Source organism: Dipodomys spectabilis, unplaced genomic scaffold (genome assembly GCF_019054845.1).
Source record: "Dipodomys spectabilis isolate Male_0828 unplaced genomic scaffold, ASM1905484v1 ptg000455l, whole genome shotgun sequence".
NCBI lineage: Eukaryota > Metazoa > Chordata > Mammalia > Rodentia > Heteromyidae > Dipodomys > Dipodomys spectabilis.
The window spans coordinates 446-18,748 of NW_024871132.1; the positions used below are offsets into that span (position 1 = coordinate 446).

General features: G+C 35.7%; 1 protein-coding gene across 1 annotated transcript in view; it reads right to left on the reverse strand.

Moving 5' to 3' along the window:
- Positions 1-542: 542 nt before the first annotated feature.
- Positions 543-18,303, reverse strand: part of LOC122098058 (PH domain leucine-rich repeat-containing protein phosphatase 1-like) — a gene marked incomplete at its 3' end in the record, with an annotated part of 134,259 nt that continues 116,498 nt past the window's right edge. Inside the window, exons 5-9 of the mRNA XM_042668550.1 lie at positions 11,405-11,551; positions 10,338-10,568; positions 3,938-4,140; positions 2,197-2,257; positions 543-638 (exon numbers count right to left, since the gene is read on the reverse strand). Coding sequence (XP_042524484.1) covers positions 543-638; positions 2,197-2,257; positions 3,938-4,140; positions 10,338-10,568; positions 11,405-11,551 — 738 coding nt within the window. The remainder of the gene's footprint in view (positions 639-2,196; positions 2,258-3,937; positions 4,141-10,337; positions 10,569-11,404; positions 11,552-18,303) is intronic.

The following is an 18,303-nucleotide window of genomic DNA, read 5'->3' on the forward strand; positions in this document are numbered from 1 at the left end:
TACTGATGGAAATTAGATTCCAGCCTTCAGCTATTGTGAAAGTCCTTCCATTTAAAATGGACATCATAAAGAAAAAAATAATAACAAAGAGTAAGGGAAAATAAGGAAGAGAAAGTCTTGGATTTCCTACTCTGAATTTCAAAAACAAAGAAAAAAGAGAATCTAGTTTGCTCTTCCAAAGATTAATGATTGATTGTTCTGCCAATACCCCAATACCAAAGTTATACTCCAGAGAAAACAAAAATTGCTTATGGGTAAGAGAGACATGTTAAAAGAAAGTTCCCGGGGTGAACCACTCATATCATTGTTAAATTTCTAAACCTTTATTTTGTTTACAATAGTCCACCAAACAGCTCTGTCGAATTTTTAACCATCTGCTTGAGTATCTAAGCCTTGCTGTACTCTTTACTCCATGGAGACAAGACAACACTGATCAAGTTTTTAAAATGCAAACTCTTTTAGGGGTTCATTATAATATACTAAATCAGCATTTTACCTGCACTTATATTTTCACATTATCTACCTTGATCTGTAATACTCACCGGGCAGGAAGTTCACATATTTGATTATGGCCAATATCCAGAACTTCTAACTTTCGGCTTTCACATACCCACTCAGGCACATTTTCTAAGTGGTTCCTAAATATAAGAAATATAAATTATTAATTAAATTTTGTCTCAAATATGGTTTTAAGCTCTAAATAACTACAAAGAACTAATAAAACTTTGAGTTTATGTATCAAAAAATACATGCATTATTTTACAAACAAGATGAATTACAACAGGAAAAATAAAGAAAGAACATAAACACATCATTTGCATCATCTTTCAAGTTTAAGAAATTCTAGTTCCCAGAATGGGCATATGGACCCATGCAAGTTTAGAGAGTGGTGTTGTCTACTGAAATAAACAGGCAAGCAAATCAAATCCACGTATACTTCCAGTTATATTAAACAGTCAAATGGGCTAAGTGCAGTGGCTCAAGCCTATAATCTTAGCTACTTGGGAGACAGAGATCAAAGGTTGTAATTAAAAGTCATCCCATCCAAAAAATAAAAATAAAAAACAACAGTTTCCAAGATCCTATCATGACTGGTAATAAGTACTGAATAATAAATATAATTTTATAATAAACTTAAAAATAGTAGCAATTCTTCCAATAGTTAAATATTGTTACACAACTATGATTCAGTGTATTATTAAAATAACTAAAATTCTTTGTATGAACCATCACACTGCAGTTGTAATCACAATGTAGGGACACAGTTAACAAACATACCAGAAATTTACACATTGACATGACTTAATGGTTGCTACTTTTGTAGGAGCCACAGACTCTCACATGTTTCAAAATTTGGGATATTTCTCTTGTAATTTACTTAAAACAAGCTTCACTTTTAATGTGCTAACAATATTGAGGTTCAAATTGTGTAAATACATGCTATACATAAGAATCATATATTTGTGTCATTAGAAAAAATCTATTATATGTGGCCACTTGAATAAATATACTACAGAAGGTAAAATGGTCTGTTTACCAAAAAATGAAATAATGTAATTGAAAAGGCTTACATGGTAATTTTTTTAAGTGTTCTTGGCAAGGAAATAGATGCACAAAATAACAAAGGGGTAAACAAAATAATAGTATTCCAGGGAAACACATAAGACATGACTAATATAATCAAAAAGCTATTGGGCCTTCAAGTCATGATCCTCAACTCACTAGACTTTCAACCCAAAACTTGCCATCCAGATTGGTTCCAGGGCTCAGTGGCAGAATGTATTCCTAGCATGCATGTGACCCTGGGTTCAAACTCCAGCACAGGGGAAAAAACTGATGTCCAATATAATACCTTAGTTCTTCTTTAAACTACAGTACACAATGCATTTTAATGGAAATACAGGAAGCACTTAGAAGAAGAGCTGTGATGTAAGCAGTCTTATTAAATAGTTAAGAGTTTGTTTTACAGTGTTCCTGTGGATATAAAATTCAGGTTTACCTTAAGGTGAACTTTTCTGCTAGTGAAACATGAAACGGCTATTCCTAAAAGTGTATCATATTTTTAAAGAATAAAACTACTACATTTCACTTTTATTAGTTACCCCTAAAGCCTGAAAAAACCCTTTATATACTCAGAATCATTTAAATAACTTCTGAGTAGACCTGGAACTAATACTCTGAGATTTGTTTTCTTACCTTGAAACATCCATGTAAGAAAGATAATTTGGAACTGGGTAAACATCGAGTTGAACAAGTTCTAAGAGGAAAAGAAAAACCCACAAAAACATTACTGTCCAATTGACACTTTTTGCATGCAGAGTATCATTATTGTGCCTTATCTACTGTGTATTTTATTTAGAAACAACAATACTGTCCAACATTGAAACTGTAGGAAAGTAAAGGTAATTTCTACCTTTAACGACAAGATTTTATGAAAGGGTTGAAATAAGCCATTCTTTCCAATTTCCTACTTTCCTATTCAATTATTGTGTATCTCTTTCTAAGTGTGCTAAACTGTATCCCAATAGTTGCCCAAATGAATATCATTTTTTTTTTAACATTCAGGTTTCCACCCATAAAACTAAAGAGATCTTGTCTTTTGCCTTCCTTACTCTACTGAAATAGCCCTCTCTGGAGAGCCACAAATTACTTCTTCATTCAAGTCTGAAAACTCTTCTTCCAAACTTTATGAAATGTTACACTATTGTTCACCAAGAACTTTGTTCATTAAGGAACTTTCTGAAATGTTCTGCTGTGCTAAACCCTTGTCACGCAGTTGCTTGTCAGCTTGTTGTGCACTCTGCGCAGCTATGAGGAGCTTGTAGATGCATTTGTGGTACCAACTCTCCTCTCCCTTCCATTTATCTTATATTCATAGTTTCTAATACCTACCTCAGAGTAGTTGAACTGAAAATCAGCATCTGTAGCCCTGGCTACAACTCCCAGGAAGCTCATCTCATTAACCTAAGATAGTGGACTAGCGGGTACTCTCACTCTTCTCCCATAATGCATCTGTACACTGCTTTCACATTAGCAGTCTGAAAACATCATTTCTATCACATGTCTCCTCCTAAGAACGTTTCCTTGTGTCTTTATAGCTTACTGTAATAGGGTTGAAATTTCATCATCTAACTCCAAACCATACATTCTATAATTACTTCTACTAATTAATTCTACAGATTCACAATTCTGTCCTCTCTCAACTGCTAAATAAGTGACATTCAGATCTTTTTTCCTCCCATTTTATATGCTCCAGCAATCTAAATCCTATAATCTTTCAGCCAAACCTTAAAGTTTGGATAATTTTTCAGTGAGATGACAATAAGAATAGTGTAGTTAATAAATGTTAATCAATTACAACTTGTATAATACATGCTTTTATTCAGTTTGTTAACTGAAGGGCACTGAGTTTTCCACCTGAGTAAATATGTGCCATATGACATTTGCTCTTTTTGGAAATACCACAATTTTTATATACTGAGGAAGAGATCTTATTAGATGATTAAGACTCTTGCTTTATGGTATCGGTAAATACATAATTCAGGTTTATCTTAAGGTATGTTCGGTTTGTGAATGGAACATCAAACTGTATGTCCTGAACAGAGCCCAAACCAGGCTTTCCCTTTACACCAGGTAAAGAGAAAGGTTCCAGGCTACTATCTTAACAAGGTAGCTCCCCAAATAGTTCATTATATCTCCTTACTTTAACAGGAAAAACAGATCAATGTGGAAATGATTTATCTAAATACCATAGTATTTTAAAAAATGGCCAAGTAAAATCTTCCTTTTTATTTCTTTAAATACTAACCTAGAATGCCCTTATGATTGTTATCATGGATAAAACTGACACTTATTTTAATGAAGATGAGTAAAGTAGAGAGGATGGCCGTGAGAAAATAGATCTGCTTTGATGTTGACATTTTCACATGTTACATACCATTAGAGGAGGCATAGAGTGCTTTTAGGAAATAGCCACAAATGTTTAATGTCACCAATTGATTCCTTTCACAGTGCAGAACTTCGATGTTGTTGAAAATCACAGCATCTAGATCACCAAGTTTATTGTCTCGTAGGTCCAGCTGAGTAACATGTTGCAGAAACTCTACTTCGTCTGATACAAGCTTCTTAATTATGTTCAGTCTTGCAGAGAAAAGGACATAAATAGAAACTACAATTAACTGCATGCTATAAACAATTTTCTACACTCTAACATGCTGGGGTGATGCATTAGTTTTCCTTAACTTCTTTAATTTCAGCATATGGCCTTGTTTAACTGGCCAGATTCACTGGATGGATATTTTTAGTTATAATTCCAAGAGGTCTGAGACTTCATAACATATTAAACCATGAAGTCTGGAAGAAGAACAAGCATATTGATATCTTAATTCATTTTCAAAAGGAAAGTAAAAATCCATTTAGGCATCTATCTCCAAAGAATTAGGTAGTGACAAAGGAAAACAAATGGTATTAAACCTATTGCAATTTCATTGAATTTTTAAGGAAGGAGAGAGATGAACAGTCAAGGAATACAGAATTAAGAGGTCAATATGGAAACAAATAATGAATGAGTAGTACAAAGAATGGGAACAACAGAGATGGAGGTAAGTATAGGACTGACAACTAAAGCTAACTCTATTTGTGAACTACTAAATCAAAGAGAAATACTAAATCAAAGAGAAAAGAGTAGGAAATATTGAAAATGGGCATTTAGCATTCACTAAAATGAAAGACACCACTTAGGATCATCAATTCTAGGAGAGAATAAGACATAGGGGAAAACTAGGCATGAAAACCAGTGAACTGACTTAAGTTGATATGGTAACATGCCACAAGACAACTAGTAACAGGGACTAGGAACCAATATAACAAAGATAAATTTAGCTTAAAATTTTTCTTCAGAATAAAGATGAAATCTTAACCCTTAGTTTAGTGGACTATGACTAAACTTTTTTAAAGGTAATTTTATTATTAGTAAGATGTTAATACTAAGAGGGATTACAATTTCATAATTCAGGTAATATATATGTTTCTCTTTTAGACAATGTCACCCCTTTACTCTTTCCCAGTTTCCCGGTCCCATCCCTGCCCCAAGTTCCACAGTTCACTTTCACAGTGTATACTGAATACCATGTATACTGAATACTGCATTTGTTCATCCTTCCTCCCTCCCTTTCTGTGATCCCCTTTACCCTCCCTAAAAAGCCAAAAAAAAAAAGGCACGTAGGGGGTAGGGTGGGGAGTTGGACAAGCATACACACACAGTACCACCAACATAAAATAATCCATGTTTCCATTTCCTGGAATTCGTTTTAATAATTCATTTTAATAGTATTTTAAATGTTCAGGGGAGTTACGCCTTTGGGTTCCTCCCCTACTGGTATCCTCCTTTCCTATCAGCAAATTGAAAATTGAAAAAATAATAGTAATAACAAAGCCCCTCTTTACTTTTCATTACAAAGCCAATGAAGCGTGTAGATCCTTTAACTGAAGAGAACTGATACTTATTGGATGGAGTTTAGGAAAAGACTGAACATTCTCTGTGATGAGTTTCTATCCTTCAAAAAAAAATAAAACAATGTAAATAAATTATTGAGAGTGGTAGCACAAAACACAAGGATGAGTGACAGCATAGAGCTAGAATCTGCCAACATATGGCTTCTTCAAATGTCCACAAGATGATGTCTTCTGGCTCTTTTTATTTTTTGTTCTAGGCTTGAAGATTTAAAAATTGGCCTCAACCCAGCAATTTGCCTATTTCCAAATGTTCACTAGATAAGTAGAATGTGTACACAGAAGGAAAAAAGAATTTCATCTTGGAGACAATAGACAGCAGGAACTAAAAAATGTTCCATGTTTTCCCCAAACTACACTTTCAATATCTTCCTACACAGTATTATCATCTTCATTTAAAATAGCATCGATTCACACCACTTCACTGTACTAATACAATGAAAATAAAAGTAATGGTCTAAGCAGGAGACAAAATAAAATGTAAGATAAGAGGAGTTACCTTCATACTGTTTACCTTAAATTGCCAACACTTAAATATCACACGTTTTTGAGGACAGCCAGTAACACACCTGTTTAGGATAATCATGGGTGGGAGGGTACTCAGAGACTCACATTTGCTAGGCAAGCACTCTACCCATTGAGACATACTGCTAACCATTTTGAGGTTGGTTACTCTTCAAGATAAGGTCTTATTTTTATGTCCGGGTCAATCTGGAATGTGGTTCGCATATTTATACTTCCCAGAATTGCTGGGATGACAGGGGTATGACATCTCATCCAGCCATGGATGAGAACTGAGACTCTAAAACTTGTTTGTTTTTTGGCCGATCCTGAGCTTGAACTCTTGAGCCTGGGTGCCACCCCTCAGCTCCTTTTGCTCAAGGCTAGCACTCTATCACTTGAGCTACAACTCCATTTCCAGCTTTTTCTGCAATTAATTGGAGGTGAGAGTCTCACAGCCTTTCCTCTCTGGGCTGGCTTTGAACTGTGATCCTCAGATCTCAGCCTCAGCCTCCTCAGGATTATAGGTATGAGCCACTGGTAGGTTTTGGTTGGATTGGAACTTTGATTCTCCACTCTCTGCCTCTCAAATAACTAAGATTACAGGCTTAAGCCAAGGTGATTGGCTTATGATACTTTTTAAGAGATAAAATGGAATGAAAATTCACTTCCATACAAGCATTTTATTTCATAAACTTTCACTGAGGCAGTAGTGGTCTGCATATTACGTTCTAGCCTCAGATGTCTGCTTAACACTGTATAGATGACCATGACCAAACCATCTAACTCTCTGAGCTTCATTTCATCTGTGAAATTTGGAAAATACCTTTCTTGTCCTGAGAAATATGACAGTTCTGTGTAAAAATGTGAAGGGCTATGGTAATGATGACAGCTGATGGCTTAGTGATGGTAAGTATTTTTCAAATGATTTTGTAATGTTTGAGAATCTGACATACTTCAAAACATTCAATATAGGAAGTACAAGTACGTGGTTAAGTGCTATAATGACATAAGAACATAGAGAATGTTCAAAAAAGATGCTGTGGAAAAGGAAACATCTGAATTCCCCAGTAAAACTGAATTTAAGATATGCATGGTAGAAGAAAAGCAGTCCACAGTGGTGACTGTACTGAAAAGAAGAGTACAGGAAGAGTTGATGCCTAAGTGCAGGATTAAGGCGAGAGGTCATATGGTGAGGAAGGTAGAGTAATCAGTCAATATTTATCAAGGACTATTCCTACAAAGTGCTAGTACTGGGGGCTCAAGGATAAATGAGCAATGTTCAAATTATCTATGGTGATAGAGCTATTTTCTAAACTTCTAATTTGTTACAGACTGCCATACGTTCCTGTAGCACAGGACTGTACATAGATTACATTACATATGACTCACCATGCAAGTCTAACAATGCCCCCACTAGTCAGTTCCCTGTACAATGAGATGAATCTATTAAAAAAGCACTTGGATTCTGTGATAATGTCAAGTCATAACACATCTCTAAAAAATGAGTCTCAATTTCTACACACGGTGGAAAAGTGGCAAATATGTGGCATGCCAGCTCAGGCTGGAGGACCAGACCTGAGCACCCTAAGACAGAGCCTCACCCTTGTATGCTAATGAGCAGAAAGCAAATATGTATGCTTGAATGCCCTGAACGCGAGAACTACAGCTCTGAGCAGGATTGTGCCTGCTTGAGAGGCTGACCAAAGGAAATAAATGGCTCAAGTAGGTGACAAGAGCAACAATGAAAATGGAAAAGAAGAGATGAGAGAAAGTGGTATGAAAGAACTAATTGAATCTAGTAGATAAGATGTATAACCAAAAGTTCTGTGTAGGGATAACCATGAAGTGGTATTACTATAAGCAAAAAAAGAAAACAACTGGCTGAGTAAAGAAACAAACTGGGCTGTTTCACATGTATTTGGTTAAATATGTCAATAGGGAAAAAGCAAGGAGAACTGCTCCAGCTGGCAGCTGAAATGAAACTGGTCCCAAAGTGATAAAGAAGAACTAGGAGAAATATTGGGGAATAATTAGCATCAAGACAAAAGGTGAGAGAGGAAGGCCCAGAGAACATGCAACCATGAAGGCAGAAAATACAGACAGAGATTAAGGAAAGAGAATTGGGCAGTACTTGCACTAAAGGAGATGATAGTTAATAATGCCAAAGAGGTAATAACAGACTCAAAGAACATCAAAAGCAAGGAAAAGAATAAAAGAAAACTAATCACTTAAATCTGGTGAAGGAAATCCAATCAATAACATTAGTCTTTCACTTAGAAACACTAAGTAAAACTCCTCCTTAAATAACTTCCACTAGAATCAAATTAAAGTACTAGGGCAGAATTATACACAAAACTGATCAGATTTTTTTTCCCTCTTTAGCTTTGAGGTGTACTCAGAATCATTCAATGTTTATAGAATGTTGAATGTCTATTCTGATACTTACCCACCATATACATATCTAATGTCATTTATATCTAACTTAAAAAGACACAAGTTAGAACTAGAAACGTGAAGAATTTCTAATACTTTTTTATAAGAATTATTATTTCTAGACAGATTAATAAAGCTAAGCCAGATCAGGAAGAATGATTTCTTTTTACTTGCAGTAAGTATCCTGTAAGAGAAATCATTTCATGTTTGTACCTGAGATCACTGTAACCTATCACCTTTGGCTCTTAAGAACTTAATTTCTGGAACGATAGGTTTCAAAATCCAAGTGACTCAGAGGTAAATCATGATAACAGTTTTGAAAGAAAGTTAACAAGACAAATGTGTCAGCTCCTATTCTGAAAGGTTCTCAAAGTCAGAATAATGATAAATGATAACAATTACACTTTCCCAAATTAAGATTTTTAGTGACAAGACTGATTCATTCATTCTGTGGAAAGGCAAAGTCAAACTATTTTTTGTGGGAGCAGTATGTGTGAATTCTACAGGTTAAACCACAGTAAAGGAGAAGAGAAGAACGAAAGGATGATACTACTTTAGGTTAATGACTCTGGAAGAGTATGAGTGAGGGCCTGTGGTTAGCCACAGAAAGGACAGTGGATAGTGAAGCAAGGACAGACCCACCTTTGACAAACAGAGTGCAAAGTTGCCAGGTCAGCCAAGCAGGTTTCAGAGAGGGGAAGAGTTCTCAGTCAGGTAGTACTAATAGTACTGGGAGTGCTAAACAATTTAACTCCATATCTCTCCACAACTCTGAATTAGGTTCTGCTATTAACTTTAATTTACAGATGAGAACACAGAGGTACAGAAATTAAAATAACTTACCAAAGATTTAACATGGCTAGGAAGCAGGCATCGATCTTTAAGTAGTAGGAGAATTAATTGTTGAAAAAGTATCAAATTGGACTAGATAGTATTAAGGGGTAACCTCTAAATGATGTTCTGTAAGAACTTGAGTAATGATAGGCTCTTACTTCCTTAGAAAGAGAAATTTTATGAAATGTCCTTCTGTAATGGTTCTCCATGCATTAGAAACTAAGCCTGATCTTTGCTTGCAGTTGGGGTTTACTGTGATCATATACAAAATGCAAGTCTTCTGTTTTTGCAAGGAGGCTTCTGATTTGTGGCTGTAGCCAAAATTTTGGTCTATATTTGTGTAAAGAATAGTAAAATGGGTTGGGAAGGAGGCTCAGTGGTAGAGTGCTTGCCTTGCATGCATGAGGCCCTGGGTTCGATTCCTCAGCACCACATAAGCAGAAAAAAACAGAAGTGGCACTGTGGCTCAAGTAATAAGATTGCTGCTAGCCTTGAGCTGAAGAGCTGAGGGACAGAGCCCAGGCCCAGAGTTCAGGTCCCACGACCGACCTCCCCCCTCCCTCCCAAAAAAAAGAATAGTAAACTAAGGAAGGATAAAGCTACTGGGTTGGAAGTGAAATTAAGTATAATTAATTGCTACATTATAGTAGGAAAATCAAAGGAAATTAATCATGCTAAATTCCTCAGATAAGCCACAACTAAGAAAGATTAAGAGAAAAATTTCCACCTTTCTCCAATTTTACCATTTTCATTCACTATGAATAGTGCTGATTCAATGGCCTTATTCACTCATATAAATTATAACTCAGTTAAAATAAACAACTCATTCAAGACATAAGACATTTATCAATGACAATTTTTTAGAACAAGTTTCATGGTAGATCAAACCTTACTATTCTTCAGTATTTTTCCCTCTAAACGGAAATTGGACTAGGCACTAGTCAACTAACTAACCTGCCTCATTTCCTTTGACTAATCTAACCAAAAGGAATATAAACTATTCCACAAATATAATCCAACCATTCTGATGGGATACATATCTCAAAAATACTTACCTTAGATCCACATGTTTAATATGAGGCATTCTTCTTAAAGACTGTAGCCTAAGGGTCTCCATACAGTTTCCAGACATACAAAGTTTATCCACAGCAGTCAATTTCTCCAGTACCTCTGGAATGTCAGTGAACTCATTGAATGAAAGACCAAGATAACTGAGCTGGTGCATGTTCTCCAACTCAGCAGGAAGGGACTGGAGAAAGTTTCCATCCAACAAAAAAGTCTGCAAGCTATTAAAGAAAATTTAAGAATTATACAGAGAAGAGAAATACACAGTTTTATTATCTATACTCCCATAAAGATCCTATTAGTTAAAATATGTACATTTTACAGAATGCATAAAGATAAGGCTGGGAGCAGTAATAGACATGGTAAAAACAGATCAGAATTAAGCACTATAACCTTCTCTTAGAAATGGAAATTATGATCAATTTTCTCAACTTGTATAGGCACAAATAGAAGCAACATTAGTTAACTGCAGTGAGAACCAGCCCAAATATCCATCTTTATTATTTCTTAAAATTAATTTCTAAGTCTTAAAATTCAATCTAACTCAGAAAACGAAAAAAGTAATTCTCCCATGCTCAGGCACAATCATCCACAGGGAACTTCAAATCAAAGAAAGGGTTATTTTTTGTTGTTGTTTTTGTTTTTTTGCTGGTCCTGGGACTTAAACTCTGGGCCTGGATACTATCCCTGAGCTTCTCTTACTCAAGGCTAGCACTCTACCTCTTGAGCCATGGCCCTACTTCCAGCTTTTTCTGTGATAGATTAAAGTAAGAGTCTCACAGACATTCCTGCCCCGGCTGACTTTGAACCATGATCCTCAGATCTCAGCCTCCTGAGTATCTAGGATTACAGGTATGAGCCACTGGTGCCTGGCTCAAAACAAGGGCAAGAGTTTAGCTAAACTCTTAACTAATGAACTTTCAACACATATCACAGGGTGCCTGGTGGCTAGATTTGAGGCCAAGATTGATATGATCAACAAAATGTGCTATGAACCAATACACCTTTTCCTGAGGTTTCTGTTGGATTCCCCCACAATGTGATTTAAACTACGCACTTGTGCATAGCTCCAACCGCTGCTGGGACTGTTCGAAGGGCATTGCAAGATACATTCAGCTCTGCCAGTGTTGGAATACTGCAGACTGCTAATGGGAAGTTCCCTAGGTGATTATTGGAAAGGTTAAGACTCTTCAACTTGGTGAACCTATCACAATAAAACACAAACAGAAGAAACAAATGTTAGAAGTATAAAACCACATATTTTCAGCACAGCTTCAGAGATCATCTACCAAACTATACATTTGATATCATGGCCAGTGTTTTATGTAAAATATAAACACATTACAAACACACTTATTGCTCTCTGAGGTTGAGTATTTGAAGAGGTGAGTTCTACTGGAGTCATTTTTTAGCAGTATCTCAGTTTCACATAATTAACACCCAGGTAAATGACAGGAGTGAGGAGACCAGAGAGTAGGCAGTACTGGGAAGTTAGTTCTTCTGTTATCTCAGACAAGTCAAAATTTTCTGCTTATCTGAAATAAGAACAAATAACCAAAACTTGATTTTCTCTTAGTCAGTCAGGATTTTGTAGTTCTAAACATTAGAACCAATGATCATTCCTCCATCTCAATCCAGCACTTTTCACCATTGGTGAAAAGCTCTTCTTATTTCACCATAGCCCTTTCCCAGTTGTCCCTTTCATTACTTAACAACTATTTTACTTGGATGGCAAATATAGACCTGTATTTTAAATTTTTGAAAATTAGGAAGGAATTACTTTTAGGAAGATGCAGAGAAGGATGATTTCAAAACTAGTAATTACTCAAAAGTGGAAAGTAGAAAATTATCTTTTGGTGAAATATAGATCAGTAACAGAACCGAGTATAATTAATCTATGCAAACAAATTTACTAACTCTATCACTGCTGAGTACTAAGAAGTAGTAGTAAATAGAAAGTGTAAAACAGACAAGCTTACATGGAAACAGGGTAGGACAAAGGACAATAAATGCCTCAAAGAGAAAAACAAAACAAAACACCAACAACTCATTCATTTTATGGATGTTTCTCTTGTTTTAAATGGCAACTAACTCAATGAAAAAACACTAATGGACTTAAAAGAGGAAAACCCTCTATTCCATAGACCTAGAATTTCCTGCAGAACAAAACTACCTATATATTCCTTATAGCTATAAAGCTACCACCTGAAGCAGCTAACCACCTGAAATAGTCCAAATTGAGATGTTCTCCAACTATAAGTACTGGTGGATTATCTTTTAGCCAAGATACTTGGAATTGTAAGTGTTCCAGGTCTGAGGGGTTTTCAGATTTGGGAACATTAGTATAACTTTACTAGTTAAGTATTTTGAACCCAAAATGCTCCAAAATTCCAAGCATTTTTGGGTGTCCTGTTAACAAACAGTCAAAAAGTTTCAGATTCCAGAACATTTTCAGAGCTCAGATTTTAAAATTAAGGATTTCAAAAACTTAGGGAGAAAACCCCCACAATGTAAACTATCTTGTCTTTTTAAAGTAGTAATTTTATATACTGGATTAAATGAAAAAATATAAAATGATTTTCACTTGTTTCTTTTTACTTTTTTTTTTTTAACATGGATCCACAAAGTTTAAAGTTACTTAAGTGTATTGCATTGTCCCATTTAAAAAAAAAAATGCTTTCTCCATATCAGAAGTATGCAGAACCCTGAATTCTCCACCCAACCAATCCAGCAATTGTTTCCAGGGTCTCTCCCTCCAACTATGAGTATGACCATAGGCACACACTATGTGCTCTCAAGTGGGACATGAATGAAAAAACAGGACATGGATACCTGGAGTATTTGCATCTAAACCAGCAGAATCTAGTGTTCCCTAAGTCAGTCTGGAAAGATTGGCTTCATTTTCCAGAGTAAATAAAGCTTTCTTTAATGACAAATAGAACTCATATCCATTTGCCCTACAACAGAGCTCAGAGGAAAAGAAGGTCATATTCATGCAGAGCCTAATAAAGAGTAATTTTAGTTAACCATTAAAATAAAGTTACAAGACACAGTATTACAGAATTGCATGGAGCCAATGGCAATAGGTATTCCTAGGTGTTTAGACTCAGATTCAACTTATGACAAAGCTCCAAAGCACAGTTGCTTTTTAATACTGGCACAGACAAGTTCATATCCCTAAATAGACTGGACAACTTACAGAAACAGAACCTGTAACTGAAGTTTGTTTAACAAGCAAAGCCTGTAGTCCCTTCCAAACTAGGTCTATGTTCTTCATACCACAAAGTGAGTGATTGTTTGCCAGGGATGGGACAGAGAGACAGAGGTCAAAAATGAGGACAGGAAAAAAAATTGCAGAATGGAGACAGTAATAAAACAAACAGCCAAATCAATATAGCTTTCATTTGCATCTGCTACTCTATTTACAATGAAACAGAATTATATTTACAATAGCACTGTTTCTAGACATGAAGTATCAAAATTATCTATATGTGTGATCTATTAATGTTTTCATTTTGTTCCTTTCTCCAACTTCACAGCTGTTTCTCCAAACAGTCATCATTTATTTGGCTTTATTTCCTAAACATTACAAACCATTTTGTATAGCTTAATATAAAGGACTATGCACATAAAATTTTGACAATGGATAAACTGAGTAAATAAATATTACCAATAAAAGTAAAATTAAGCATGTCTTATGATCATGGTATGCCTAGAAAGGTAAAAGAGGCTGAAAAGCAATAAACATACTCCTTAAAACTGCTGATCAAGGCACATTGTATTCATAGATTGATCTGCTGAATTAACCCCTTAGTATAACTACTTAACAATAATAATAATGCTTTTAGAAACTGTTACTGAGGAAACAGAACAATAATTAATTTTGTCCCTATGTTTGTCTGGCTTTCCATTTAACCTAACCATATATCACATACGTGGTTTTGTCTGCCTTCACTTTACGCTGATTTTTTTTTCCTTTCAGTTACTACATTTTGAGGCATAATCTCCCAAACTATATCCTTTGGCAAATTATTTTACCTTACCAAAAGGAAGAATACTTAAGTTTCTTAAATTAATCATAGTTAAAACATACCAATTCATACATTCAACTTCTTTTTTGGGGGGGGAGGGGTCTGGTCTTGGGGCCTGAACTCTGGGCCTGGGTGCTGTCCCTCAGCTCTTCAGTTCAAGGCTAGCGCTCTACCACTTGAGCCACAGCGCCACTTCTGGCTTTTTTCTTTTTGCTTATGTGGTGCTGAGGAATCGAACCCAGGGCCTCTGGCATGCAAGGCAAGCGCTCTACCACTGAGCCACCTTCCCAGCCCTATACCCAACTTCTTTACCTTTATTAGATATAAATGTTTCAAAAATAGGTTAACCACAGTTCTATACACCTATTTCATGCTGCTAACCAAAAACCGAAACAAACAAAAAAAAATTACTTGGGAGAAAATGTTCCTTATTAAATAACATGAATTCACTTTTACACAAGGGCTACAAGGAAAAAAGCTTCTGTACTCCAGTATCAAAGTTGAGAGAAAGAAAGAAATATATTCAAACAGTGTCATATCCTCCGGTACTGTTTTTCCTGGGCTTATCATGAATACAAGACGTGCTTAATTTTTCTCTCTTCCTTAGTATTTGTTCACTCAACCTATTCATGATCAAATATTTATGTATCTTTTATATTGAATCGTACAAGATGGCCAAATATATATGTGTTGTATATATAGGGATGCTTATAATTTATATGTTAGTATAAATTTATGTTAATGTGTATTTATATATAAATAGGTTATATATTTATGTTAATGTAATTTTTATTAACATAAATCATACTGTATATTACACAAGTATAATATTGTGTGTGTGTGTGTGTGTGTGTGTGATTAGGAAATAAAACAAAAAACCAGTTGACTATTTGGAAACAGTCTTCTTAATGACTTGGAAAACTAATTGTAAATATTTAGTAATTTTCCTTCTAAGAACTATGGATATTTAGGTTTACCTGGAAAACCCGATTGTAAAGTAGAAGTATGATGGAAGTAGTTGTGACTTTACCTTAATGATAAAGCTCATGCAGTTAAGATGAATTCACTATATTTGTTTTTATTTGTTTGTTTGTACAAGGGGTAGGGCTTGAACTCAGGGCCTGAGAGCTGTCTCTTAGCTTTTTCACTCAAGGTTAGAGTCACTAGTTGAGCCACAGTTCCACTTCTAGATTTTTGGTGGTTAATTGGAGATAAGTCTCTTCCACTTTTCCTGCCCAGGCTGACTGTGAACCACCAGCTTCAGATCTTAGCCTCCTGAAAAGCTCAGATCACAAGTGTAAACCACCAGTGCCAAGTTTTATATTTGTTTTTAAAAGAAAGAATTTACTTTTATCACCCAAATAACACATGCAAATTTTAGCTAATAAATACATAGACGTCTAAAAATTCTCTCCTCCATTTTTCTAAAACCCCATCCTCCTGAGATAACTAGTATGAATCATTTGGAGCATACCCATATTGAAGAACTGATGAGTGCCTACTAATCGATCTATAATTCTGAACTCTTAAAGGTTCTGCAAAATAAAAGGCCTTGCACTGACTTACACAGTGGCAATGTCTGAAATGACTACATATCCATTTGTTCTCTCTAGAAAACACATTGTATTTTAATTGTTCCCATTATTTATTTTTTGCATATAAGGCTAGGTGGAAGTCTATTTTCTTTCTGGCAGCTAATTTCATTAGCACCATTTTCTATATGAATCACCAATTTTGGTGTTCAATTAAAATATACACACATACAAACACTGGAGAAAGAGGAGAACACGAGAGAGAGAGAGAGAGAGAAAGATAGTGTTGTTTCAGTAAAACAGACAAACACTTAAGCAAAAACAAGTTTAATTTATAAAGCGCACACTGCTCTTCTTCCTTACAGCTTGCTTTGTGATTTAAGTAAGCAAACTGCTTCAGTACGACCATCAGCTTCACAGAGTAATTTTTCTCTTTTATCTTCACAGGGACCAATCTCCAGAAGGTATCAAAATTCATTTTAAGAGGTTTAAGCACAATTACCCTTCAGAAACAGTTAAAGAAAAGAATGAGAAATCATTAATCAGCAACTTCCTTAACATAACTCCATGTTTTCTTCCAAATTATGACTCTTTTAGTGAAAGGCTTTATTATCTTATAGACCTAGTCCTACAGCCATGTCCCCATCTGGATGGGGACAAAAATGACATACAGGAACCTAAATGCTTCAGAAGTTACATAAGAAAGCTATCTGAGACTAACCCCAAAGACATCTGAGACTAGCCCTGCTGGATGCAAAGGAAAGGAAAAACACAGCTTGCCTCATGTTGTTCTTACACTTGTCTGTGGCTGTGATGACAAGAGGAACATTTGACCCGTTAGGCTTGCCTCAGCATTACTGGTTACACCTACCTCTTAGAAGGCATGACTCAACTCCTTTGGCTTATATACTGCTCTCCACACACCCAAACTCTACTGCCCTGAAACTGAACTACCATCTCTTCATTTTTTGGTATAGCATGTCTCTTATTGTCCCTTTATGACTTTAGAAGTGAATTCACATGAATTTATGTATGTCCTTCTGTTCCAAGATTCCAGCAACACTATCAGCTGGCTTCCTAGGAAACACCTACCATATTTGTCTGAGAGGCTCAGCACCACATGAATGCTAATGTGGCATGTGACCAACTTCCCAACACTTGAGCCAAAATAAACAGAAACCACCCTATCTGAATTGTCATCATCATAAATGACTCTAGTTACAAGCAAAATAAGTTGTCACTTTATATGACTAGAAAACAAAATTATACACAGGCATTATTTTACTCATAAATATTAAAATTTATAACTATGAAAGAATCTGATCAAAATTTGAGCAACAGAATTGCTACAGACATAAAAATCCAATTCACAAATGCTGGAGATAGTTCATTGGAAGAGTCCACGCTTTATTATACCAGGCCCTGAGCTTGATCCTCAACATCAAAATACTAACAAACATAATCTTTATAAAAACAAAAAACCAAAAAAACAAAGGGCACATAGTGTTGGCAACAATGACAATAAGCAAAATGACAATAACCAAAAATCATTCCCTAAAGAGGCAAATTTTTATTTTAATCTTAATCTCTTTTAAAAGCAATTCAAGGGCTTATAATCCTAGCTACTCAGGAGGCTCAGATCTGAGGATCACAGTTTGAAGCCAATCCTGAGACTCTTATCTCCAATAAACTAATCAGAAAAATCTGGAAGAGGCACTATGGCTCAAGTGGTAGAGCCCTAGACTTGAGCACAAAGAAGCTCAGGGACAGTGTCCAGGCCTAGAGTTCAAGCCCTAGAGTTCAAGGACTGGCAAAGAAAATCAAGGATGGAAACATGGATCAGGTGGTAGAGTGCCTGCGTAGCAAGTGCAAGGCCCTGAGTTTAAATGTCAGATTGCCTCACGTCTCCCCCACCCCCTACCAAAAAAAAGCAAGTAAATAGTATTTACTGCTTACGCTCTACATGTGAAATCCTAGGCTAGGTTAACCCTATTGATGTAATTGTGAACCAAGAAGGGGCTCCTGCCCATAAGACAGGGAAAGTATGTGCTGGGAGAGGCTCCCATGAATTGAATAAGTATGTTATCTTCTGATTCTTTAAAAAATTTCAGTATTAGAAGCAAAAGACAAACAAGAAACATGCTGCCATGTTACAGTTAAACATATCTCATCTACTAGATGGGGCTCTAATTTATTCATCACCATATTCTGTTATTTCTCATCAACATGTAATTGCCAGTGCCATTTGGAAGTTTAATATTAACCCTCACAGTAGCAGAACAAATGACAATGTAAAAAGAAGAGCTCTGTACAAGTCAAAGAACATCACTTTTACTTCTCAAAGCAAAGACATGAAGATCACACAGTATGCTAGGATAAAACCCAGTTGAGTC